The sequence below is a fragment of the Heterocephalus glaber genome, unplaced genomic scaffold (assembly GCF_053883595.1).
Source record: "Heterocephalus glaber isolate CG9 unplaced genomic scaffold, H.glaber_assembly_v1.0 deba00001606, whole genome shotgun sequence".
Taxonomy (NCBI): domain Eukaryota; kingdom Metazoa; phylum Chordata; class Mammalia; order Rodentia; family Bathyergidae; genus Heterocephalus; species Heterocephalus glaber.
Genome location: NW_028258377.1, coordinates 42,477,804 through 42,505,099, shown reverse-complemented (window position 1 = coordinate 42,505,099; position 27,296 = coordinate 42,477,804). Strand labels below are relative to the sequence as shown.

At 41.4% G+C, this 27,296-nt stretch overlaps 1 protein-coding gene across 5 annotated transcripts in view; it reads right to left on the bottom strand.

Moving 5' to 3' along the window:
- LOC101703649 (nuclear envelope pore membrane protein POM 121-like) overlaps nt 1–26,079 on the bottom strand; it is a 78,732-nt gene extending 52,653 nt beyond the window's left edge. For 3 of the 5 annotated variants that reach the window (XR_015444891.1, XM_087195019.1, XM_021242646.2), the window contains exon 1: nt 24,747–26,079. Coding sequence is in view for 4 of the 5 variants with exons in the window: in XM_087195019.1 (XP_087051145.1) it covers nt 24,747–25,965 (1,219 nt within the window). In the remaining variant the exon portion in view is untranslated. The other 2 variants (XM_021242654.2, XM_004836760.3) reach the window with 2 other exon arrangements.
- Between the last annotated feature and the right edge of the window lie 1,217 nt (nt 26,080–27,296).

The following is a 27,296-nucleotide window of genomic DNA, read 5'->3' as shown; positions in this document are numbered from 1 at the left end:
CAGGCCTGCTGATAGACGGAGACCGGAACAACTCTAGTGCCAGGGGAAGACATCCAGCCTCAATCTTTCAAAGTCCTATCCCAGCTACCATCACCCATGCCTGGTTGCCATGGTCTTGAACTAAGAATCCATCTCAACAATAGATAGCCTATAGCAGTGTAGTCTTTATTCCTTTCTCAGGGTTGTGCTGGTCTAGGTGGGCTAGAGAGGCTCAGAATAGACATAGCTTGGTGGCACCAGTGGCCACATGTGTGATATAGGAGCCCAAGGCTAGTCTATGCACAGCTGCTTTGCCTAGAGCCCAGCAGAATTGTGCAGTGCCTGATCACAGGCCAGTGTCTGCTGATGGGGTATCTGGGATGGCACTGACCTTAGGGAGAGTCTTGTGGAAATAGACCCAGCTTTTTCCCTTCTTGATCTCTTCCCGAAAGAATTAAAAGCATTATTCCACAGTGATATATGCACATCCATGATTATAGCAGCACCGTTTGTAATAGCTAACTCTTGGAATAGCCCAAGTGCCCATCAATGGATGAATGGATGGAGAAAATGTGGGGGAGGGTTTATACAATGGAGTACTATTCAGCATAAAGAAGGACAAACTTGAGACATTTATGGATAGCTAAATGAATGTACCTTAAGATCATACTCTTAAGTGAAATAAATCAGACACACATGTCCAAATATCACATTGTTTCTCTGGTGAGAGAAACCAAAAGTTTAAGTAAGGACCAAAATGTATAACAGATATTGTTAAATACAAAGAGCATGTTCAAATGGGAAGGGGAACTAGGGAGGGTAAAAGGGAGCAAAGAAAAAGAAAAAAGAGAATAAGAAGGAAAAAATGGAAACAAAGCTTTTGTAAATAAGGAAGGGAAGAGGAGTTGAAGGAAGGGGAGATAAATAGGAAAAAAAGAAGAATCAAGATCTATCCCGCACAGATACAAATTGAAATGTTATCATTATGTATAACTAAAATGTACCAATAAAATTAATTTTAAAAAAATTAAAAGGAATCAAAATATGCTACTAGAGGAAAGTCATGGGACCTGCAGGGCAAACTTTAAATCCTATAGTTCCGTGTCCACCACTGGAGACAAACCTCGGTGAAATGTGAACTCCAAAGGGCCTACAGACCCCCCCAAGACCTTGCCCGTTGCAGGCTAAATGGCCTCTCTCCTGGAGTGGCTGCACTCACGGCCAGCAGCTTTGCTCAGCAGACAATCCGTGTTCCTGGTATCTCGAACTTCCTGTGGTCTCTTCTGCACTTCAAGTTTCACTCTCACAAGGTCCATACACTTCCTTTTCAGGGGCACACTCCCCGGCCTCACAGGCCTTCTTCTGAAGTCTGGATGGAAGCCTCCATGTTTAGATCTAGGATGTTCCCTGAGCCTCATGTGTTCAGAGGTGGGGCTTTTGGAAAGTGATTGGATCATGGGAATACTATTCTCATCAGTGGATTATCCCACTGATGGGTGCATAGGTGGGTGTGCTGTTAGTAGGTGAGTCCTGCTCAGAAGAAATAAGTCACTGGAGATATAACCTGGATATCTCCCTCCTGGCTCCTCCTTTCTCTCTCTGTTTCCCAGCTACTATGGAATGAGCAGCTGTGCCCTACCTAGGCCCTTCTACCACGCCATTTCTGTCTTGGAGCCAGCTGACTATGGACAGAAAATGTGGGTCAAAATAAACCTCTCCTCCTTTAAGTTGTGGATGTTGTATATTTTGTTACAGTGACAAAAAAGTGACTAAGATACTCCATGATCCCATAACTCTTCCATTCTGCATGCCTGTAAAACCAGTACTACTACATGGATGATGCTAAGGTCTAGTGCCAGCTAAAGCAGTAGCCAGACCCCCTTGAATCCTGACTGCAGAGGCTGCCGAGTATCTGGATGACTGAGCCCTCTGAAATGAATTCTGAGGAACCAATTCCCTAGGCAGCCCTTCTTGAGCAGGGGACCTAGGGGCTTTCTTTCCAAATGAAAGCTTTACAGTTTTGCGCCCTTGAGCCTGTGAAGGGCACAGGTTTGCCTTTTCCCGAGATGCCCTGCTGATTCCTGAGATGCCTTCAAACCATCTTTTCTATTGTACTAATACAAAGTGCTTGGCTACTTTTAAATGCTGGTCTTTTCAAAAGAAACCAAATTCTCTATGTTCTTAACTTTATAGGTGCTTCCTTCCTAATGAAACTGCTTTTTATATTTTCCTTTTGGTCTTTCTTTTTCACTGTAGATCTCACTAAAAGCAACCAGCAGTATTCATACCACAGCCTAAACTTTGGCCTCCACTGAAATTTCCTCTGCTGATTAATGAGTGTACCATCCTTAATTTTGGTCTTCAATAAAGTCAAAGACCATAGGAAAAATGGAGAAAATTTTCTGCCAGAGTGTAACATACATGCCTTCTACTCTAACTGCTGATGGAGTCTCTGCTCCACCTGAAACCTCTTGAATCTGAACTTTACTGTCTGCATTCCAACCAGCATTCTGGTTTTCTGAGCTTTAGCCAAAATCTTCCATTACGCTTAGCTACAAAATTCTAAGGATTCTATCTAGATGTTCTCCCAAAGTCTCATGGGCTCACAGATGGGGCTTTGGGAGGTGGCTGGATCTGGAGTGTGTGACTATGGATTAGGGTGTGTGGTAACTAAACTACTTTAGCATAGTCTTGGTCTGGATAATGGGAAGTCCCTCCCTGGGTGTGGGTGGCACCAACCAATAGGCTTGCAGCCTGGATGGTAAAGAAGGGAGGCTGCTGCTGCTCACTGCTTGCTGCTGCCTGCCTGCCTTGCCTGCTGCTCTTCTCCCATGCCACCCTGTCTGGGGTTAGTCTGTGTCTTGGGTTAGACTGTGGACTGAAACCTCTACAAACTATAAGTTAAAAATAAACCTTTCTTGCTGGGGATGTGGCTCAATGGTGCCACGCTTGCCTGGCAAGCACAAGGTCCTGAGTTCAATCCCTAGTGCTGAGAAAAAAAAGTAAACCTTTCTTCCATTAACTTCTGGTTGTCAGATATTTTGTCCCAGCAACGAGAAAGTAGCTAAGACAATGGAAAACAATACTTCATGCAGTAGGAAACAGAAAAAAAAAACAAAAAACAGCAGTAGCTATCCCAATTGCAAAGTGGACTTCAAGCAGAGACTGATCAGAAGAAACAAAGAAGGTAACTGCATAATGATTAAGGGAGCAATTCAACAGAATACTAGTCATAAATATATATGCACAGCCGGGGATTTAGCTCAGTAGTTTCATCGCCTGCTGTGCAATGAAAAAAAAGTATAATTATAAATATATATGCACCAAATGCCAGTACACCCAACTTCATAAAACAAACACTAAGGAATATGAAAATTATTCAAATAAACACCAATAAAATTTTAATGAGGGAACTCAATTCTCCACTGTCATGAATAGACAGATCAATGAGACAAGAGATCAACAAAGAACTATCAGAGTTGAACCAAACTTTGAACAAATGAACTTAATAGATATCTACAGTATTCCACTTAAAAGCAACAGAATATACATCCTTCTCAGCAGCACTTGGGACTTTCTCCAAAATAGACCACATATGGACCCACAGAGCATGCTTAAGTAAAGCAAAGGAATTTAAATTATCCCATGCATATTTTCAGATCATAGTGCAATGAAACTAGAAATCAACACCAAAAGACACCAAAAAAACTATTTAAACATATAGAAATTAAACAATAGTTTCTTGAATAATCAATGGTCACAGAAGAAATTAGGTAGTTCCTACTATCAAATGATAATGCTAGTACAACATATGAGAACCTATGGGATGAAATGAAAGTACTCCTAAGAGGGAAGTGTATAGCAGTTAATTTCCACATCAGAAAAATGGAGCAAATAAGTAACCTAATATGCACCTCAATGTCCTAGAAAAACATGAACATTCCAAACCCAAAGCTAGTACAAAGAAGGAAATTATAAAAATCAGAGCAGAAATAAATGAAATATAGACTAAAAAAGCAATACAAAAAAAATCAACAAATAAAAGAATTGGTTCTTCGAAAGATTAAATAAAATAGACCAACCCTTAGCCAACCTTATTGTTATGGTTTGTATCTAGATGTCCTCCCAAATCCTCATGCTGTCATAGGTGGGGCTTTTTGGAGGTGGCAGGAATTAGGATGTGTGAATGTGAATTAAGGGTGTGAAATTTGGATTAAGGATGCACATAATGGAAGCTCCATACTGGATGTGGGTGCCATCTATAATAGGTTTTTAGACTGTATGAAATTTAAAGGAACAAAGAAACCAGGCTGTTTGCTGCTTGTTGCCATGTACCTGCCACCCTGTGATGCTCCTCTGCCATGCCATGCTCCCTAAAGCCAGCCAACTATGGACTGAAACTTCTACATACTATGAGCCAAAGTGAACCTTTTCTGCTTCAACTCTGGGTATTGGGTATTCTGTTTCAGCATTGAAAAAAGTAACTATAGCACTTATCAAAACAAGGAAAGAAATGACCGAAATCCATGTCATTAGAAATAAAAAGGATGAAATCACGATGGATTCTGCGGAAATCCAGATGATCAGTAACTACTTTGAGAACCTGTACTCTCATAAAATGAAAACTTCAGAATAAATGGATAGATTCCTAAATATATATGAATTGCCAAAAATGAATCAATGTACAAAAATTCTCAATAATCCAATATCAGTCAATAAAATGCAATTTTAAAAATCTATCAACTAAAAAAAGCTGAGGACCTGACAGATTCACTCTCACAAATATACTGGGTTTATTTAACAAATGGAATAAATGGCAAGACCTAAGCTATTGGAGTGAACCCTTGTAAACCACTTTTCTAAATGAAACAATTCACTCATCTGCAAATATTTGCAAAGGTACCAGAAGAAGCATCTCCATTGCCACTGCAAACCATGAAAATGCAAATATGGCACTCCTTTCATACACAGAATCCTCGAAATCTCAGATAGTACTGATCCCTGTAAACTCAGTGTCTCTTCATTTCCACATGTTCCATAATCAAGGATTCAACAAAACACTGACTGAAAAGTGTTTATTTGCATGTGCAATGAATATGTACACTTTCTTGTCTTCATTATTCTTTAAACAGTACAATATAACCAGTGTTTGAATTATATAAGATAGTATAAATAATCTAGAGATTATTTAAAGTATATGGGAGGATGTGTGTAAGTTATACGCAACCTCCATTCCATTTTATATAAGGAACTTGAATGGCCATGGATTTGGATAGCTGCAGGAGTCCTGGAACAAATCCTTCATGGACACTGAGGAACAACTGTACAGTTTTCTGTACACATTAACTATTAAAAAGTTTATAAATGAGGCACGTAAGAAGTTAACAATAACTACTAATACAATAGATAGGTTATAATAATATACTGTAATAAAATGTGAATGTGGATACTCTCAAAATAACTTATTTCAGCTTCATCTGTCTGCTTAAAGGAAACACTTCATGGCCTTTCTTTCATATTCAAATTATCAGCATCACTACTCCTGTGCTTTGGGAATATTTTTTTTTTTTGGTACCAGGGATTGAACTCAGGACCTTGCGCATGCAAGGCAGGCGCCAGAACCACTGAGCTAAATCCCCGGCCCTAGGGAACATTATTTATTACAGTAAGTTATGTAAACACAAAGTGACTTAAACTCATTGTGACAACATAGTAGCCAATCTTATTGCTGAGATAGTCACAAAGTGGGCAATAGGTAGGTAGCACAGGGAGTGTAGATATGCTGGACAGAGGCATGGTTCATGTTCCACATGAGATGGAGCAGAATGGCACAAGATTTTATCATTGCAAGCTGGATGCAGGCCTATAATCCAGCACTCGGTAGGCTAAGGCAGGATGATTGCTGTGAGTTTGAGGCCAGCCTGGACTACATAGTGAGTTCAAGGCTAGACTGAACTACCTCAAAATGATGATGAACTTAGAACACTGCACTCAGAACAGGGTGTAATTTAAAGCTTATGAATTGTTTATTTCTGGAATTTTCCATTTAATGTTTTCAAACCACAGTTGATCATGGGTATCTAAAACTGCAGAAAGTTAGGCTGTGGATTAGAGAGGACTACTGCACACCAGACCCATGAAAAGGCTTCCGGGGGATTATTTACAGTGCGATCATTTTCTGCACACCTAACGCTAAGTTCCTCCCTTGTCTCTGTTCCTGTCCTACCTAGAACAGTTCAGTCCTCTTCTGCCATTGTTCTAACAGGGCCCTCTGTCCTGGTGTTGGTGGCATGTCTTGTCTCAGACACTCCAATTACATATCCCTGTCTTTCAGGATTTAGCTCCCACTCAGGTCTCAAGCCCCTTGTAGTCTTCTTTCTTCTGTAGCTGTTGAAGCTCTGTCTTATTTTTGTTACTGCCCTAGAGAAGGAAACTAGATTGGGTTTAATGGCACTGACAAAGGAGGGTAGAAGTACAAGTGAGAAGATGAGTGGTTAGAAATACGACAGCGGAGAAGGACGAGTGAGAGGTGGGAAGACTTCAAGGGTCTGTTTGGTCCACACCTGTGGCCTACAAAGGGGCGGACACAGGCATAGTAGGAGAACATATGGACCATACTCTTCCGTATACATCAGACAATACAGTTTATTAGCACTTAAAATGATTATCTTCTTTAAGTATCAAAATGACCCTACATGAAATGTGATCTTGCACTACATGGACAGAGTATACACTAGGCACTCAGATTTGTAGGTCAGTTCCTATGCAGATGAATCATATGGCTGTCCTCAAGTCATTTAATCACTTGGGGGTCTTCTGTAAAAAACAAAAATATTAGTAACTATGTAAAGAGGAACAAATACAAAGCACCTGACCTCATGGAAGATATATATATATAACCCATTCTGTAATTTTTACTTCTCATGACCATCCTCATTTTATTTATAAGAAAACAAAGCTCTTCAAATTAAAAAGTTTTTGCACAGTGAAAGAAATCACCAATAGAGTAAAGAGACAACCCGCAGAATGGGAAAATATTTTTACCAGCTATTCCTCAGACAAAGGACTAAACATCTAGAATATTCAAAGAACTTTTAAAAACTCTGACGACCGCCCCGCAAGTTAAAGATCCAATCCAAAATGGGCATCTGAAGTGAATGGGAAAATTCCATTTCAAGAGAAAAGCAGCAACACAGTTGTCCCATGGGGTTTAGAGACAGTCCTCACCTTTTTGCTCAGACACTAGAGAAAGACTTGAGAAATTTAAAGCTTAAACAGGGAACCATTCTACAATGTATAGATGATATTCTAGTTTGTAGCCCAATTCAGAAATTATCTAACAATTACACTCTCAACTTTTCAGAAGGGATATAAAGTCTCCAAAAAAGGGGCTCAGATATCCCTCCGAAAAGTTCAATATCTGAGATATATTCTTACACCTGGGGAATGATAGCTGACTAGGGATTGGACCCAGGCTATCTATGATTTTGGGCCTCCTGCCACCAAACAGCTGCACTCTTTCCTGAGGATGGCCATCTTTTGTAGGATCTGGTTACCTACTTTTGGACTAATGGCAAAGTCTCTATATGAGCCTGTCAATGGCCTATGCCTCTAGAAAGGACAAATAAAGGGAAATAAAGAAGGCCCTTACTCAGGCTCCTGCACTGGGAATATCTGACTTAAGAAAACTTTTCTTTCTCTATGTATCAGAAAAGAAAGGAATCACTTTGGGGGCCTTGACCCAAACACTAGGACATGAACCCTGCCCAGTGGCAGAATTTGCAAAAAAAATTAGAGGAACTGGATGGTCACCCTGCCTGAGTACAGTGGCAGCTACAGCTGCACTAAGAGAGGAAGCTGAAATTTTAATTTTGGGACAGAAACTAGAAGTCCTAACTCCCCATCAGGTCAAAGCCATTCTGGAGACAAAAGGTTACTTGTGGTTAACAGCAGAATTGCTCACTAAGTATCATGCCATACTCTTAGACACCCCTGAAGTTATTACAAAAACTTTCACTACTATTAACCCTGCTTCTTTGATGCCTACAGCCCAGAAGTTAGCCACTCTTGTAAACAAGTCATCTCCTAGACCTATACAATTAAGCAAGACACCAGGGATCTGCCCCACCCTGAAGAAGTGTGGTTCACTGATAGAAGTAGCAATGTCCAAGAAGGACATTGAAAAGCAGGTTATGTAGTCATTGGTTCACAAATAGGTCACTGAAGCTAAATATCTTCCTCTTGGAACCTGTGCTCAAAAGGCAGAGATAGTAGCTCTTACACAGGCATTGATATTAGGAAAAAGAAGGCTAACTATCTATACGAACTCCAAATATGCCTTTCTGATACTCATGTCCATTCAGCAATCTGGAAGTAAAATGGCTTTAATGACTAATAATCATCTATCAAGCAGAAGCAGGAAATTCTACAACTCCTAGAGGCAGTCCCTCTTCCCAAGAAGATTGTAGTTATGCACTATAAAGGGCACCAAAGAGACATGTCTGAAGTCTCCTTGGAAAATCAAATGGCTCATAGGGAAGCAAAAAGAGCAACCTTACAGCCCCTTAAGACTCTAGTCTTATTCCAAGTTTCAAAGGAACCAGTAAAACCAATCTATATTCCCCAGGAAAATAAATGGGCATCAGGACAGGGGGAAATTAAAAAGGGACTCTGGTGGTATTTGGAAAACAAACTGGCCCTTCCTCAAGGAACACAGTGGAGGACTACAAAAGTCCTACATTATTCCTTCCATATGGGAAGAGATGCTACATTGGTAGTGTCACTTGAGTTTTCACAGGAGTAGGACTAGTGGCAACTACCCAACTTGTCTGCAAAGCTTGCCTACTCTGTGCCTATAATAACCCAGGAGAGCCCAAACTACTTCCTTTATTAGAAAAGGAGAGGGACCTACCCTGAAGAGGACTGGCAATTAGACCACTCATATGCCACCACACAGAGGATTTACACAGATATTGGTCCTTTACAGGCAGGACTGAAGCTTATCCTACCCATTCAGAAAAGGCTATGGACGTAGTCAACAAAAGAAAAGAAATCATCCCTAGATTTGGACTACCCAAATCCCTCCAGAATGACAATGGACCATATTTTATCTCCCAAACAATTCAGGGGGGTGGCAAAGGCTTTAGGAATAAAGCACCACCTCCATTCCTCCTAGTGGCATCAACCTTCTGGAAAGGTAGAGAGAGCCAGCCAGACTCTAAAGGAAACTGGCAAAACTTTGTCAAGAGATGTCTGACTCATGGCTCCAACTGCTGCCAATAGTGCTCATGAGGGTTCATAACATGCCCAAAACTGGGCTACGTTTGAGCCTATCTGAGATATTATATGGGAGGCCACTTGTATTCTCTGATATGATAGTAGACCCAGAGACCACGAGGTTATTACAATATCTCATTAATCTGGCCCAAGTACAACAGGCTATCTAAATGTACAGGAACAAATTCCTGACACCTCTTGGCCCAGGAGGACCATCTACTGTCTGTCTTGGAGACCAACTCCTCATAAAAACTTGGAGAGAGAGGATACCTATCCACTGACCAATTAAAGCCAAAATGAAAGGGCTTCTTCTCAATGATCTTTGCCACACCCATTGCAGTGAAGGTGGCAGAGATGGATAATTGGATTCATCTTTCTAGAATAGAGTCAATCTCACCTGAACTGTCTGAAGAACAAGATCACCCAAAATGGGAAAGCTACTCTGTGAGCCTCTGGAAAACTTGATATTTCTCTTCAAAAAGCAAGACTCCCATGCTGGTACAGAAAGCATAGAAATCTAATATGCTTTTCATATTTGGACTGACAGTGAAGTTCAACGGTCATTAACTCTTCTCTTATTGTTTTCTCACAGGGTTTTCTTTCTTCAACCCAGCCAGTGAGCCACAGCACCTCAAGGTAGTTGTAGAGCACATAATCCCCAATAGGTAGGGTCTATAGCCCCTTCCAGCTTGAAGAAGGTACAGAACATAGAGACCTCCACTCCCTCAGCACGCTATAAAGAATTATGGGGGGCCGGGGATTTAGCTCAGTGGTTCCGCCACCTGTCTCCCCAGTACCAAAAAAAGAAAAAAAGAATTATGGGTATTTGTGTCTCTCAGGGGGAAATGAGATAGGAGATTAGGGCATGGCAAAGCTGGCTGGAGTAGGCGTGACTTGTTAATTACAAGATCCCAGACACACGCACGGAACAGTTCCCAAAGCCCTGCACGTGGACATCTTGCAAAAACTCAAGCAGGTTTTCAATAGTATGGCCTAGATCTGACATCAGCTGGAGGCATGGGATCCCAGCACCATCTCTCAGGACCCGTATGTAGAAGTTCTCATGGGTTTCCTCAAGATTTTAACAGTATAAAAGCACAGAGACACCAGGAAGAGCTTGCTGTCAAGGCTTTCCTCACAATATCCTGCCCTGCATTCTCTGGGGTGTACATTTATCTTTCTTTCTCCTTTTACTCAGCCCAAGCTTGCTCTGTAGAGCCAGTTTCTCCCCACTCTTCACTTTTACTTTTTTTTTTTTTTTTTTTTTTTTGGTACTGGGGATTGAACTCAGGTCCTTGCGCTTGCACAGCAGGCAGCCAAACCACTGAGCTAAATCCCCGGCCCCCAACACTTCTACTTTTTTAAAAAAACTTTTCCACTGCTTTTTAAAAGACTAAATAATAAAATAAAACAAATATAAATTTTAAAAATAAACTATTAAAAAAAGGAACTACCAAACTCTGTTCCAGAGTGGTCTCCTTAAGCTATTGGCAGACAGCAGGGAGTCTACTGTGAGCATTTGGGGATGCTTATGGATGACCCACTTGTGCAGTGAAGGTCAGGGCTCACAGTTAGGTCTTGGTTGGGCTCCTTTTTTCTTGTCCCATGGCCAGATAGAGCAGGCTTTGTGTGTGTGCATGTGTGTGTGTGTGTGTGTACATGTGTGCACATCTATGCTTATTGGTATCACTTTGCATTCCAACAGGAATATATAAGATTTCTGAATCCTCACCAGCATTTGATATTATCACTATTTTGGCCATTCTGATATGGGCATAGTGATATCTCATTGCGATTTTAATTTGCATTTTCCTCATGATGAATGATTTTAAATATTTTTATGAGTTTATTTGCCATCTTTAAATCTTGAAGTCAGTTTTGAAATTTTAAGGTCATATTATAATTCTTAGAATAAAAATCAAAGCCTAAATGATTATTTGTACTGGAGATTTAACCACTAAAATCATTCTAAAATTATTCTCTTTTACTTAAAAAAAAAAAAAAGGTTTAAAAACAACCTAGGGATGGGGGGTGTGGTTCAGTGGTAGACCACTTGCTTGGCTGGCACACACAAGACCCTGAGTTCAAATCCAGCACCACAAAACAAAATGAGACAATAAGAATATCTACTTAGCACAAACAAAGATAGTGCAGGAAGAAGAGAGAAGCAAAAGAAGAAAGCAGATATGAGACAAACAAAATAGTTAGCAAAATGGAAAAGTTAAACTCAGCCATGGCAACAATTACATTAACTGTGGATAGATTTAAAACTCTAATGAAAAAGCATAGTAGATTGGATTTTTTTCAGAGGTAGAATCCAATTATATAGACTATAAGAGATACTTCAGATTCAAAATAAGACATGTCAATAAAATACAAAGAAATCTATAGATTTCAACACTTGAGTTACAAAAGAAAAACATCTCAAATTCATAGCCTAATTAAGAAACTAGTAAAAGAGCAAGCTGAGCCCAAAAGAAACAGATAGAATGAAATAATAAAAATCAAAGGCTAAATTATTTTTTTGTACTGGAGATCGAACCCAGGGCTTCACACAGAGCTATATCATCCTCAGTCATTTTTGTTTTTTATTTTAAGAGAGAGTCTTGCTAACTCACTAAGTTGCCCAGGTTAGGTTCAAACTTGTGATTCCTGTGCCTCGGCCACCCAGGGTGCTAGGATTGCAGGCATGCACGCCAACCTTGGCTCTTTAAAAGAAAAATCAACACAATCAACAAACTTTTCTCCATACTGACCAAAATGAAAGCAAAAGTGAGAATGATATAGAGACAGTGACAGAAGGATAGAAATGATGTTATTGGGTATTGTCCTTTCCAGGCTCTTTTGTCCTGTTCAAAGAATTGGATGGAATAATTGATGAATGTGAACGTTTAATGTCTATTTGGGGCAAAGTAAGAAAAAAATAAGCACAAAAGAAGTGCTCAAGAAGAAAAACTACTCTGCAGAGTGAGTGTGGGCAAGTTGAAAGTAGGAAAAGAAATACACCTTGCAGAATGCATCAGGGTAGGCTGGTGAAAAGGCTCACACCAGGCAGAAGCTTGATAGCCACCATCTTTTATATCCTCTTTCTGACATCCGATCTAAGCCATCCATCAAACACCTGCTTGATCTCAAAAGATTAGCATCAGGTGTGGGGCTCGGCTTGCTCTTGTGAAGATCCCACACCAGAAGAACTGAAGACCACATTCCCTGATTAGTATCAGGTGCAGTGCTCAGACACTGCTCTGCATCCTTCCTGAATCTTCATGGTTAACAAGTTTCCATGATTGACAGGTCACACCCAATTCCCCCAGCCACTTTGCCATGCCCTAATCTCCTGCCTCATTTTCCCCAAGAGATACAAATCCTCCTAATCCTTTATGGATTGCTGAAGGAGTGGAGGTATCTGTCCTCATATACCTGCTTCCTGCAGAAGGGGACCACAGGCCCTACCTACTGGGGATTATGTAGTCTCCAACTACCTGAGGATGATGTGAACCTGTCAGGAGCATCTGGATGCAAAATGATGTTAGATAGGCTACCACTGCCTATCTAAATTGTGATGGATTAGGGGTCATTAGTGATCTGTACTCAAAGCAGAACTGTAGTCTTGGTTTTTGAAGAGGAACCTTTGGTCTTCTACAGGTTCACAGGAGTAGAGTCTTAGTCCTGTGAAAATCCAAGAGAACACTTCCCATGTAGAGTTTTTATAGCTTGTCACTGAGTCCCCTGAGGAAGGACCAGAATGGTTCCTCAGGAACTGGGAACAAGGCTAGGGTCTTGAGGGGCTGCAAAGCTGCTCTTCTTGCCTATCAGCCTTTTCATTTCCCAAAGAGGCTTTAGGCCTCTCTCTTTGGTGTCCAATCCCAGTAATGACAGGAACGACTCCTTTAGAAGATTATGCTATTTCCTTCAGTCAGTGTGTTAGAGCAAGAGAAGATTCTCTGATGTTCTTAACAAGTCACCTTGGAACAAGTGTTCAAAAATACTTTGTTCACAAATCCAACCCAAAGAATTGCTAGGAACAGAAGAGAAATGACAGATGAGGAGAGGTCTGAACATGAGGGTTCCAAGATAGATTGTTTCAGCTTCACAGAGTGTGGAAAAACCTGAAGGCCCATTAAAATAAAAGAACAATATTTTGAGAAGTTGCTAAAGATTCCTGTGCCCACTCTATTTGTTGGTGTCTTGTAATCTGAAGATATGAAGAAGAGATTTAAAGAAAAAGCTGGTATATTATTTTTGTAAGTCTTGTGAATGAATGGACATGGATTGTGGTTTGGGAGCATAAAAATGCTGAGTGAATCAACCTTATAGGTAAAACCCAAAGCCTTTGCTTTCAGAGAACTGTGGGACTCAGGTTAGATCCCCTCCTTGTTTCAAAATTCAGATAATTACTTTAAATTCCCACCTTTACTGCCTTAAACAAAGCACTGACAGGATGAGTGTAAGACAGTGTTTCCTAGGTGGCCAAGGGAGCTGGAAGCCGTGGGAGGGCTCCACCCTAATCTGCTGCTTCTCAAGTGGCTAAGCGACCCCCAGGGGCTTCTATTCTTCTCCCTAAGGAGTTAGTGGGCCACATCATGGAGAGTCCCAAGGTCGAGGGAGTCACTGGGAGCTCCACTCTTCTAGGAAGACACTGGTGACACTGCCAGAGCTTGGAGCAGAGACATCTGCTTAGTAAGTGCTTGAGTATCACAAGGGTGCTTTGTGAACTCATGGACCTGCCTCCTTCTGTAGGGGATGCCCTATGAAGGACCTCAGATCTAATTTTCTCCCTCCATAGTAAATACCCTAAAAAACATCCCCCAGATACCAGCGACCTTGCCATTAGGCTACATCCTTCAACACTGTAGAAGATTTGACCCAGCCATTCTGAAAAAATAACAACTTGTATCTACTATTGCAATATAGTTTGGGTCCAGTATGAACTAAGGAATGGCAGATGAGTAAAGGATGGCGGTTTAAATTAAGATACTAGTTTGTAGTTAGATTGTTTATGCAAAAAGTGTAGAAAATGGAGCAAAGTCCCTTCTGTTCAAGGCTTTTGTAACTATCTCTGGAGAAACTATGGTAATTAGAGAGGTCCCTGAGGAAGAGGAAGTTGATGTCATTACTGGTCCTGTCCTCAGATCCCCACCTGTCTCTCAAGGATACAGGGTGCTCCCACCTGCTTAAGGACAGCAACCACACTGGTGGAGCCTCAACTTTCCCTTCTAATGCTCAGGTGGTAAATACTCAGGAACTGCACTAGACCCATATGACCCAACCGCTGGAAATGGCCTTTCCTGTGTTCGACATTCAGGATGTTGAGGAAGATAAAAAGACAAAGGCTAAGGGAAAAAGGCCCTAATTGTAGCGGTCATGATTGGCAATGCTTTAAACACACCCCAGTCATCTAAGGGGGATGCCCAAGTACAATTTTTAAAAGGTTCCCACTTTAAATGCAAGAAGACTGAACGCTGGGCCTGTAACTCCACCAAGCCACCACCTGGGCCCTGCTCCAAGTGTCAAGTGGCCAATGTGCCTGACGAATGGCACTGGAGGACTGACTGTCCCCACTCTCAGAGAGGGTCTAGGCCAGTCAATCCAGAGATTGGTGCGAAAAGAGGATTTGACTTTGGAACAATTTTTCTCACAGTTCCTCTACTTCACGGTTCATTGAGGGAAGCACAGCATAATCAGAACCCAGAGTAAGGAAACTCTTTTGGCTAAATAAGCCTTCTTTAGCAATTGTAGAAGCATAGAAGGCAATGACTAACAGAAGACAGTTTTTCCTGCAGAGAAACGTGGGCAATTCATTAAAGGGCCATTATTTCAGACTCTGCAGTTTAGGACTTGTTAGCGTCCATTACTGTAGAGCTGTTTTGGTTTTTTTTGTACCAGGGATCAAACTCGGATCCTTGCGCTTAATGGGACAGGCAGCAGAACCACTGAGCTAAATCCCTGGCATGTAGAGCTATTATTTACATATTAAAAGAATAGATCCTCATCAGCTGTTCATGCTTTTCATTAAAGCATTTTATTTTTTAGAGAGGCTGCTGTTCATTTTTGAAAGAGCTGCCTTACTCTCAGGTTGATCTGAAACTGGCTTGTAGGAAGCACGTAACCTTTACTAAAACACTCTAACAACCATTTTTTTCTCACTACATGAAACTGATTTATTTTTAAACTGCTTCAATTTAGCATCACAATCTCCCATAATAATATGAGTTACACACATTTATTCATTTTGAACTGGCCCATATACTGACTTCGACACTTAATTGTGGGTTGCTAAATAAATACATGAAAAAATGTTCAACATCACTGGTCATTCGAGAGATGCAAATGAAAACAACGCTGAGATTCCACTTCACTCCAGAAAGAATGGCTGCTATCAAGAAATCAACCAATAACAAATGCTGGCGGGGCTGTGGGGAAAGAGGAACCCTGCTCCACTGCTGGTGGGAGTGCAGACTGGTACGACCACTGTGGAAATCAGTACGGAGATACCTCAAAGAACTACGACTGGAAGTCCCATTTGACCCCGCTAGTCCACTGCTGGGGATCTTCCCCAAAGAATTAAAAGAATCATACCACAGTGATATATGTGCACCCATGTTCATAGCAGAGCAGTTTGTAATAGCTAAAACTTGGAAACAGCCCAAATGCCCATCAACTGGAGACTGGATAAAGAAAATGTGGTTTTTTAATAAAATGGAGTACTACTCAGCCATAAAAAATGAGAAATTAGAGACATTTATAACTAAGTGGATGCACATTGAGGCGATACTCTTAAGTGAAATAAATAGGACACACATGTGTAAATACCAAATAGTTTCTCTGGTGTGAGAAACTGAAAGTGTGAATAAGGACTAAATGTGTAATAGGTCATGTGAAATAGGAAGAAAAGGGGCAAAGGGGAAGGAAGTGGGAGGGCTAGGGGAAAAGATAGAAGGGAATGGGATTAATATGAGAAAACGGAAAAATAGGAACAAAATCTTTGTAAATAGGGAGGACTGGAGGGGTTGAAAGGAGGGCTGGGCAAGGGCGAAAAATAAGAACCAAGAGAGACTATGTAAAGGTGCAAATTTCCAATGATGAATGTCATTATATTGTATACCTAAAATGTACCAATGATTAGAATGAATAATCGATAATGTAAAATAGGAAGAAAAAGTCCAAAGGGGTAGGGGTAGTGGGAGGGGCGGGGGAAAGGAAAGAAGGGAAAGGAAAAATGATGAGAAATGGAAAAAATGGAAATAAAGTCTTTGTAAATAGGGAAGGGTGGAGGGCGTGAAGGGAGGGCTAGGAATGGGGAAAAAATAAGAACCAAGATGCATGATGTAAAGGTACAATTCCCAATGAGAAATGTAATTGTGTTGTATACCTACAAGGTACCAATAAAAGAATTTAATACAAAAAAAAATTGTGGGTTGCTAACCTGCTTTCCTATCAAAACCAATAACCCAGTCACACTGATTATGTACAAACAGGAATTTTCCCTAACATAACTATTTTGGTGTTAGGGAAATCACAGAATTCAAAAGCTATCTTGCTCTGAAATCTTCTGTAACATTAAAAGGCATCTTCAATTCAAAACCTAAAGGTCATTGATAGATTTGATCATCAGGAAATGAAAACTTTTACTGGATGTGGTCACAGTGTCTTGGAAAGAGTGTATATGTGGAATTTATTATATTAAAAACAACAACAAATGCCAATATCACAGCAAATTAAAATGCAATTGATTGGACTACTGCTTAGCAAGTGTCTATGGTTATGGATTTCCTCCTTAACTTTCTACTCTGAGCATTTTCAAATATAAACAAATTCCAAAGAATAGTGAAAGGAATATCCTAGATGACATTTTCCCCATACTTACATGCTTTTAATACAAGAACTAAACATCTGTAACTTGTTGAAACACGCCTTTTCTCTCTTTCCACATTCTGTACTCAATGTGGCACAAGTCCTATGCTGGTGAACATATATCTAGTGTCTGACCACCACCATCTCTCTTGGATTGTCCCCCACAAATTTTCCTCTTGCTGTTAGGATCCTTTCATGTCTTCTCAAAGTAGTATCATACCAATGTTCAGTTTTTCACATTATTACCTGTTTATCTTGTTTATTTTCTATCTCTGCCAACATTACGTGCATTCAATGAGGACAAGATATTTCTATGTTTTGTTCATTATTTTTATAATGTCTATCACATATTACCTTCTTAACAAAATTTTCTGAATGGATAACATATTTTCTTAGAGTCGTTAAAATAATGAGTTAATGGAAACCCTCAAGCTGGCAATGTCTGTAGGTCTAAGGACTTTTTTCATTTTACTAGGGTAATTACCAGAATTCCAGACAGAAATCTAGGGAACGAGCCAATAATCATTAGGCCAGAGCTGAGGCTGGATTTTATCAACTAATGAGCATCCAGTTTCTTAATATTATACACATCAGCTTCCTGCTGCATCACTCACAGCCATTGGTCTCAGAGTCTCAGCTCCTTGCTGTTGTCACCTGCTGCTTTTCCCCTAGCAGGTTATATCTTGACAAAGGAATTTCCACTTTCTACCGAGATACCCTTATCAGGTCAGAGGCGGCCCTTCCTTCAGTCAGAGTCCTCTGAGCAATGTAACTATCCTCTCTCTGGATATCTTGAAGACACAGAGCACGTTCCAGGTTTTTGCCAGTGAAGACATCAATTCGAATAAAACCTAGCATTCTAGAAATGAGCAGCACAGCAGGAATTCTGCTCTGTAGTCCATCTTTTTGAACATCTCTCTGATCTCTACGCAGGTAGTGACTCCTTTGGTGTCTGTCTAGTGTAGGGTGTGCTGGAAAATGAACTAAATATTATCTAACAGCATAGCACTACTTACCTTTGCTCATACTCTGCCAATAGATACCAGGGAATGTGAAATACCCTTTTCAGATAGGAACACTGATATGTAGTCCCCAAACCTGGTATCTTTTCTTCTATAAAATGGAAAAATGGACAATATTTTTATACTAAACTCTTCAGCAATACCTTTGAACTTACAATACCCCAAATTTTTCAGCCCTCCCTCTTCAATACAATACACATGATACATTATGAACACACAATGATTTGAACCAATGGTACTTGTAAAGCTTTTTAAATAGTTGGTACTTTGTGAGCTTTAAGAGCATCTACTCATATAATGTTGGAACTGAGATCAAGATTGGTGGGGACCAAACTTCCGAGAATACCTTAATATAACTCTTGGATTCCTAGAGGCCCTCAGCTTCCTGTTATGAAACAAATGTGAATATAAATCTTATAGCATTTTACATATTTACGCAAGACTACATGTATTATACAAGATTATATAATACAATATATACGTTGCCCCATACCAACAAAGAGCTGTTGGCACAGATACGACTAGAGCATGGCACTAAACACAGTAAGATAGAAAATGATTTCTGAGAGTTGGAGAGTTCAGGGATAAACTGAAGCATGTGACATCAAAAGTAACTACAAAGAGTCGTTTAAACAGCAGTCACTGCACAGTGAACACCTACAGAAGCTTCTAATTACGCCTCAGGTGAATCTACAGGAATAGCAGAAGGTAAGCCAGCATTATCCCAAGAAGATTCATGGGGGGAATGAATTAAATTCAAAAGAATACATTAAAAGACTGTAACCATGCTCTATGGCCTTATTTCCTGGCTCTGTTTGTTACCTCCTGGATGGCTTGCCAAATATGTTATCAGGTATTATAGTGACCAGGAGTTAGAGAGGGCATCAATTTCTACCTTACAGATACTACAATGCTTCCTATTATCTTTATAGAAAGTGCTATGAACAATTTATGACACTGAGTTAGACAATATAGATGAAACGGACAGATTTCCAGGAAAGCATCAATTACTGAAACAGACTCAAAAACAAAATCTCAGGAGACCTACAAGTAAAATAAATTGAATAAGCAATTTAAAATCTTTCCATAAAGAAAAACCCAGTGCCAGATGGCTTCATTAATGAATTCTTCCAAACACTGAAAAAAGAAATTTTAGCAAGGCATGGTAGTGCACACCTGTAATACCACCCCTTGGGAAGCTGAGGCAGGAGAATTACCACCAGTTCAAAGCCAGCCTGACGTACATAGGGAGACTCTGTCTCAAAAAATAAAAGAAGAAGAAGAAAAGGAGACGGTAGAAGAAGAGGGGGAAGGAAGGAGAGGGAAGATAGAAAGGGGGAAGGAAGGAGAGGGAAGATAGAAAGGGGAAAGAGAGGAGGGAGAAAGGAAGAGGAAGAAAAAATTTTACCAACTGTTCTACAAATCCTTCCAAATGAGAGATAGAGTCCACCCTTCCCAACTCATTCTATGTAGGAAATCTTACCCTGACAACAAAACCAGACAAAGCTAGGCCAACATCTTTCATGAATACAGACATAAAAATACTCAACAAAATATAAGTAAATTATACACCATAAAGAGTAAGTTTTACCATTTGCAAATCGATTTTTACTATGTTGTTGGAGGACCCCGTCATGGAATGCAGAGTGTGGTTGTGACAAGTGGGTCTAACTGTATTACAAAGGAATCACACAGTGTTACTGAAGAAGAAAGAGTAAATCAAGTAATTTTGAGAAACAGTGTTTTACTGGATACTAACCCTACATACAGAAAGAACTGTACACTAAAGCCATTGCTAAATTTCACACAGGTTTAGCAATTCTGAAACTATTCTACATGTATACTAAGGTTGAACAATATATGTAGATAATTAGATCAGGTTTTTCTGGAGAAACTGTTGGAGAAAGAAGTTATACATAAGGAAAGGAGGAAATTTCTAGAATAAACTCTGTGGTTCTGAATTCGAGTTTGAGAAGTCAGTAATGAATTTATTTACACACAGATATATATCTGTGTGTAAATGGGTTAGAATATATATATATATATATACATATATTTCCTAGCTGTGTCTCATAAGTGGACTTAGAAGAAGCAAGAGATTTCTTAGTCGTCATGAGCACATCTAAGTCTCATGACCATATTTTTTAAATTCCATTCTCCAGTAAAAGGAACCAAAGCTCCTTGAAGAAGCAGTTGGCTCCAGAACTGGGGCACATAAAATACAAGATGATCCAGAGCATTTTATGGGGCTAGAAGGCAAAGAAGTGCTTGGGAAAAAAATTCCTGGAGGGGGGATGCAAGTATGTTTAAAAGATTCAGGAGCGAACCTGAAGACTTCACAAACGCCCATCTGGAAAAATCTGAGCAACAAAATATACAGTAATAACATGTAACAGCCCAAAGAATGAAATAAGTAAGTCCAGATATAAACGATTAAATAAATTGAGAAAACTCTTAAAGAAGAATACTAAATAAATGTAGAAGAAACAAGGGAACAGAAAATCACCCTTAGAACACTACAATAATAGTTGCTGCAGGTAAGATGTACTCACTGATGAATGCCAAAAGCAGTAGTGACATGTTTACTGTATCACTATTCCCAACAGCCAAGATACTGATATGGAATCAACCTAAGTGTCCATCAAAGAATGAATGGACTTGAAAACGTAGTATATGTACACAATGGATTATTATTCAAACTCAGAAAGATGAAATCATATCATTTGAACAATGTGGAATTACCCAGAGGACATTATGCTAAGTTTAATAAGCCAGGCACAAAAGGCAAATACTGCATGACCTCATTCATGTAAATTCTAAAAAGGATGATCTCACAGGAGAGTAGATAATGGTCAGAAGAGGCTGGAGAGGTGGAAGGGAATGAGGAGAAGTTGGCCACTGTGTAAAAAGTTACACATAAATAAGAGAAATAAGTTCTACTCTGCACAGCACAGCAGAGTGATAATAGTCATTAATGTGAATTTTTGGGCTGGGGATTTAGCTCAGTGGTTCTGCTGCCTGCCTCGCAAGTGCAAGGTCCCTAGTTCGATTCCCAGTACCAAAAAAACCCAAAAAACAAACAAAAAAACCGCACAAAATAATGTGAATTTTTGAAACATTAGCCACAGCAATTAGAAAAGAGAAAGAAATAAAAGGAATAAAGATAGGAAAGGAAGAAGTTAAACTCTCATTATTTGCTGATGATATGATACTTTACATAGAAGACCCAAAAAACTCTACCAAAAGACATCTAGACTTAATTGTCAGATTCAGTAGAGTAGCTGGATACAAGGTCAACACTCAAAAAACAATAGCCTTCTTATACACAAATAGCAGACTCATTGAGAGAGAAATTAGGGAAACAATTCCTTTTACAATAGCATCCAAAAAAATGAATTATCTAGGAATCAATCTAACAAAGAAAGCAAAAGACCTCTACACTGAAAACTACAGCACTCTGACAAAGGAGATCGAGGAGGATATAAGAAAATGGAAAGACATCCCATGTTCCTGGGTAGGAAAAATCAATATAGTGAAAATGGCCATACTTCCAAAACTGCTATATAGATTTAATGCAATGCCGATTGAAATTCCAACAATATACTTCACAGAACTAGAGAAAACAATCCAAAAATTCATTCGGAACCAGAAGAGACCTAGAATAGCAAAAGCAATTCTGGGCAACAGAGACATGGCTAGGGTATCACAATCCCCAACTTGAAACTATACTACAAAGCTACTGTGATAAAAACAGCATGATACTGGCAAAGAAACAGACCCGAGGATCAGTGGAATAGATTAGAAGATGCAGAAACAACTTCAGATGTACTCAGCCACCTCATCTTTGACAAAGGAGCCAACCACCCTCATTGGAGGAAAGATAGCCTATTTAATAAATGGTGTTGGAAAAACTGGATTTCAACCTGTCAGAGATGAAAACTAGACCCATATCTATCATCATGAACTAAACTAAGATCTAAGTGGATTAAAGATCTAAATATTGAGACAGAAACACTAAACTTGCTGGAAGATAAGTTAGGTAGAACTCTTGAAGATATTGGCATAGGAAAAGACTTTATGAACAAAACCTCAGTAGCACGGGGGCTAGCAGAAAGAATCAACAACTGGGATTTCATCTTATTAAAAAGCTTCTGCATTGCAAAAGAAACCACCAACAGAGCTAACAGACAGCCTACAATGTCGGAAGAAATTTTTAGCAGCTGTAACTCAGATAAATGGCTACTATCTAGAATATATAAAGAATTGAAAAAAATCAGACCCCCCAAATTCAAAGACCCAATTCAAAAACGGGCATCTGAAATGAACATTTCTCAGACAAAGAAGTAAAAGCAGCAAATAAACATATGAAAAAATGTTCAACATCACTGGTCATTCAAGAGATGCAGATGAAAACAACACTGAAATTCCACCTCACCCCAGGAAGAGTGGCTGCTATGAAGAAATCAACCAATAACAAATGCTGGCGGGGGAGTGGAGAGAAAGGAACCCTTCTCCATTGTTGGTGACAGTGCAGACTGGTGCAACCACTATGGAAATCAGTGTGGAGATACCTCAAAGAACTAGGGCTGGAGGTCCCATTTGACCCAGCTATTGCCCTGCTGGGGATCTTCCCAAAAGAATTAAAAGAATCATACCACAGTGATATATGGGCACCCATGTTCATAGCAGCACAGTTTGTAATAGCTAAAGCTTGGAAACAGCCCAAGTGCCCAACTGGAGACTGGACAAAGAAGATGTGGTTTTTTAATAAAATGGAGTACTACTCAGCCATAAAGAACGAGAAACTAGAGTCATTTATAGCTAAATGGATGCATATTGAGGCCATACTCTTAAGTGAAATAAGTAAGACACACATGTGTAAATACCGAATAGTTTCTCCAGTGTGAGAAACTGAGAGTGTAAATAAGGACTAAAAGGATTAATAACTAATAATTGATACTTTTAAATAGGAAAAGGTCCAAAGGGGTAGGGGTGGTGGGAGGAGATGGGGAAAGCCAAGAAGGGAAAGGAAAAATTATGAGAAAAGAAAAACAATGGAAACGAAGTCTATGTAAATAGGGAAGGGTGGAGGGATGAAGGGCGCACAGGGAATGGGGAAAAAACAAGAACCAAGATCCATCATGTACAGGTACAAGCACCCAATGACAAACGTAAACGTATTGTATACCTAAAATGTACCAATAAAAGAATTTAAGCAAACAAAAAATAATGTGAATTTTTAAAGAGCTAGAAGATTTTGAATGCTTCACCACAAGTAAATAATAAATGTTTGAAGGTGACAGCTATGCTAACTGTCCTTACATGTTCCTTATACAATATGAAAATGTGTTAGAACATCACACTGTATTCCAAAAATTTGTGCAACTCTGTGCCAACTAAAATAAAGTATACCTTAAAATAAAAAACGAAAATTGGTGGTGAAAGTTTAAAGATATATAGAATTTTTGCATAGCATCAAAGTGTGTCCGCTTCCACATACTTATTATACAGGGAAAAACAGTAACTTTACAGTAGATCATTAAGGGTAACAGGACCCACAGAAAACATGGATACTCTGTACTCCCTGTGATATCCTGAGGATATTACCTCTATAGAATTCTTCTTTAAAAGTGTTTACTTAAAACAACATGCCTTATTATGCCAGCAGCAGCCTCACCCATCTTATATTTACCAAATTTGGGAGGATTTTTCCCCTGCAATGCTGGAGATCCCATCCAAGTACTAGCACATGCTAACCACACACTCCACCACTGAACCACAACCCCAGGCCCTACTCCATCTCTGTCCTGCATCAAGAGGCCACATCAAGTGATTGACATATACCATCCAGGTTTATGTGTACGCACTCTGGTGTTCACACAGTGACAACATTCCTTGACCGTGCATTCCTCGGATCTCCACTGTCAATCGATGCATGACAGATGTGTGCGTGTGCATGTGCGTGTGTTTTCTGTTGTTTAAAAAAGATGGATAAGGACTCAGTTAAGACAATGGGAGAAGCCACAAGAACCATGGGCATCCTGCCTCTTCCTGCCTCGAGGAAAAACTGGTCCAAATTTCACTCTTCTGTTGCAAGTCCCTAATCACTGAGGCGAATCAGCCTGATAGCCTCCAGCAACCAACTTTTGGAGGCACTTCTGGCAGAAAAGAGGATGGGAATGGAACACTGTCACTCTGGGACACCATCTTGGAGGGTCCATGGGAGCTCCTTTGGGGGGGGGGGTCCCTTGGGCTCCTCAAGAGCAAAGCTGGACTCATGATCGTCTCCCACAGTGACCATCCCAGTAATCAGCCAGAGCCAGGCGGCAAAATACTTGGGAACAGACCCTGGTAGGCCAGGGGGAAGTACCCTATTTCTTCACAGCCAGACCAAGTAAGTAAATTTTGGGAAGAACCAAGCAAGCAGCCCACTGAAGCAGCTGTGCCAGGTTATGAGAAGGCCAGCAGTCCTGGCCTGCTCATCTTCCAGAAGCCCTCTGGACACAAACGAGTGCTAGAACTGGAGGAAGCGCTAGTGCTTTGCGTGACCGAGCAGACAGGCAGGAGTAAGAGGAAGGCTGGACGGCATTGCGCTCTACGCGTCCTAGGTCTTACCCTTCAAGACTTTGTTGACCCACTGGATTGCAGCTCTCTTCTCTAGGTCCAAGTCTTCAGCCGTGACCCGATAGCCAAGCAGGAGAGGTGGGGGGAGGATCACTGGGTCTTTTCTTGTACAGGACAGCAGAAGAATCTTTCGTTTGGGGTGCCTTGAAAGATCAGACGGGTTTGAGCAACCCCGCAGGCTTTGTTGCTGGCTTGATGGAGCGTTGGTGCCCTTCTCGTGCTGGCTTTTCCTCTGTGATACCACCGAGGTCGAAGAGCTAGCCTGATGGCCTTCCTCACTGGGTTTCTTTGCAGGCACCAGAAAATGGGATGGGCCTGGGTGGGGGCGCCCAGCAGGGCCTGCACCACCTCTCTTGGGCAGCAGTGGGAGGCCTTGGGTGGAACTGTAGGAACTGGTGATGGCGTTGCGTTTGCTGCGTGAGCTCGAGAAACAGCCCTGGGATTCCGTCATCAGACTATTCACTGAGCTCCCGGAACAGAAGCCCATCTTCAGAGGCCCAGGCCCGGGCAAGAAAGAAGAGAGCGCCCCGCTGACCTCGAGGCGCCTAACCGCAGACTGGTGGCTCTCGCTGCCTTCAGAAAGCCTTCTCGGATCCGCCTGTCTTTCCGGGATAGCGCTGCTCTCCTCCTGCCTTGTAAATCCTTCCCCGCTCTCTCCCGGGGAGGCCAGGTCTTTCTCCTCCTTGGCTTTCTCTGGACTACTTTCTTCTAGAGCTGTCAGCCGGGACTGCTTTGCAATTGAGACTGAGAAGAGGCCGGTTCGCGAAGTCCAGCCGGTCAAGGCTGACGGGTCCAGAGCCAAACAGAGCCTGAGTTTTCCCCTCGCGGACGCCAGGCTCAGGATGGCTGCGGGGCAGGCCATCCTGAGGCTGGACACTGACCGCGCCGGCTTCTTCTGAAAGCCCCTCGAGGGCGTGGAGGGAAAGACCCCCAGAAACAAACACCGAGCCTTCTGGGCGGGACCTCGCTGGCTGTGGACGACGAGAAGCCGCCGACGGTGCCGACGTCGCCAGGGGGAAGCCACGGGGTGCTCACAGGACAGTCTGCTCGTCAGGTTGGGGGACAGCAACCTCGAGGGGACCCGGAAAGCAGAGGACACGCGGCGGTCGCGGCGGGGGAGTGCGAGGCTCTGCGGCCTCTCCAGCTGGTCCTGGCCCCGCACGGGTAGGGGCTGCGGGCCCTGGCGCGCCCGGCTCAGGTAACCGCCCATGAAGGGCGGTTCTGCAGGTCGGGTTCCGCAAACGGAGTCGCGGGCCGGAGGTTTCCGTTAGCCGCCGAGGCGCCCACAGCGCAGACTCCTGGAGCGCGCGACGTGGGGCGCGGGCGTTGGGGCGCGGGCGGGGGAGCCTCCTCGGGCCCGCCCTTCCCGGCCGGAGCGGGGCGCACTCGCGCCAGGTCTGCCCGGCTTCCGGAGCCTAGAGGACCGCGCCCCCTGGAGTCCCCAGCCCTCCAGGTCCCGCCCCGGGCCGGGTTGGGGGTCAGGCAGGGCGGGAGGGCTGAGCGGAACCGTCGGAGGGGCGCCCTGTCCTCGCCGACGCTGTGTAACCAGCCGAGCCACCGGCGGGAACGTTGTGCGTTCCTAAGACATGAAAGAGGCTTCTACAGTTCAGGAGTCTGGCTTGAAACGGTTTTAACGATGTTGGTATCTTGGCTTCCCGATATTTATCTATTTATTTATTTTCGTATCAGCCTGCTATGCTTCCAAACCTTTTCTAAGATGAGGTAAGAGAAAAAGTCATAGTAGTCATGTATAAACTGTCACAATATGAAAAGGAATTATCCCAGATGTTTAAAGGAGATTCTAAAATGTAATTAAAGTTATATGAAATTTCAATAAGTTTTGATGGTTAAATATTTAAATGTTAAACTTATTAATTGAACGAATTAGTCAAACAAATTTTTCTTATAGACACATTAAAGTGACATATGTTTTGGCCGGGGATTTAGCTCAGTGGTTCTGCTGCTTGCTTTGCAAGTGCAAGGACGTGAGTTCGATCCCCCGTACCAAGAAGAGTAAAATATGTTTTGTCATCCTACAAATATCACCTCAGTTCTTTTCAGTTATTAACTTTTTAAACAATTTTGAGACATAATTTACATGATAAAACTCACCCATTCAAGATTACACTTCAAGAATTTTCAGTAACTTTATAAAATGTAGAACTTGTACCAGAATCTAATTTATTAACATTTCCATTATCCCAACAAGAAAAGTCATGGCTCTTTGTACTCACTCCCCATTCTCACTCACAGGCCCCAGCAACACCTGATGCAGTTTCTATATAAATATATACACAGTGCCCTTTCTGGGGTTTTTGTTTTGTTTTGTTTTGTTTTGGTACCGGGGATCGAACTTGGGTCCTTGCGCTTGCACAGCCCGCGGCGAAACCACTGAGCTAAATCCCCGGCGCAACAGTGCCCTTTCTGGATACTTCGTGTAAGTGGATCCTTCAAGGTATAGTCTTTTGTGTCTACTCTCTTTTGCTTAGCATAACGTTTTTGAGATTCATCTATGTTGTGGCATGTATCAGTACTGCATTA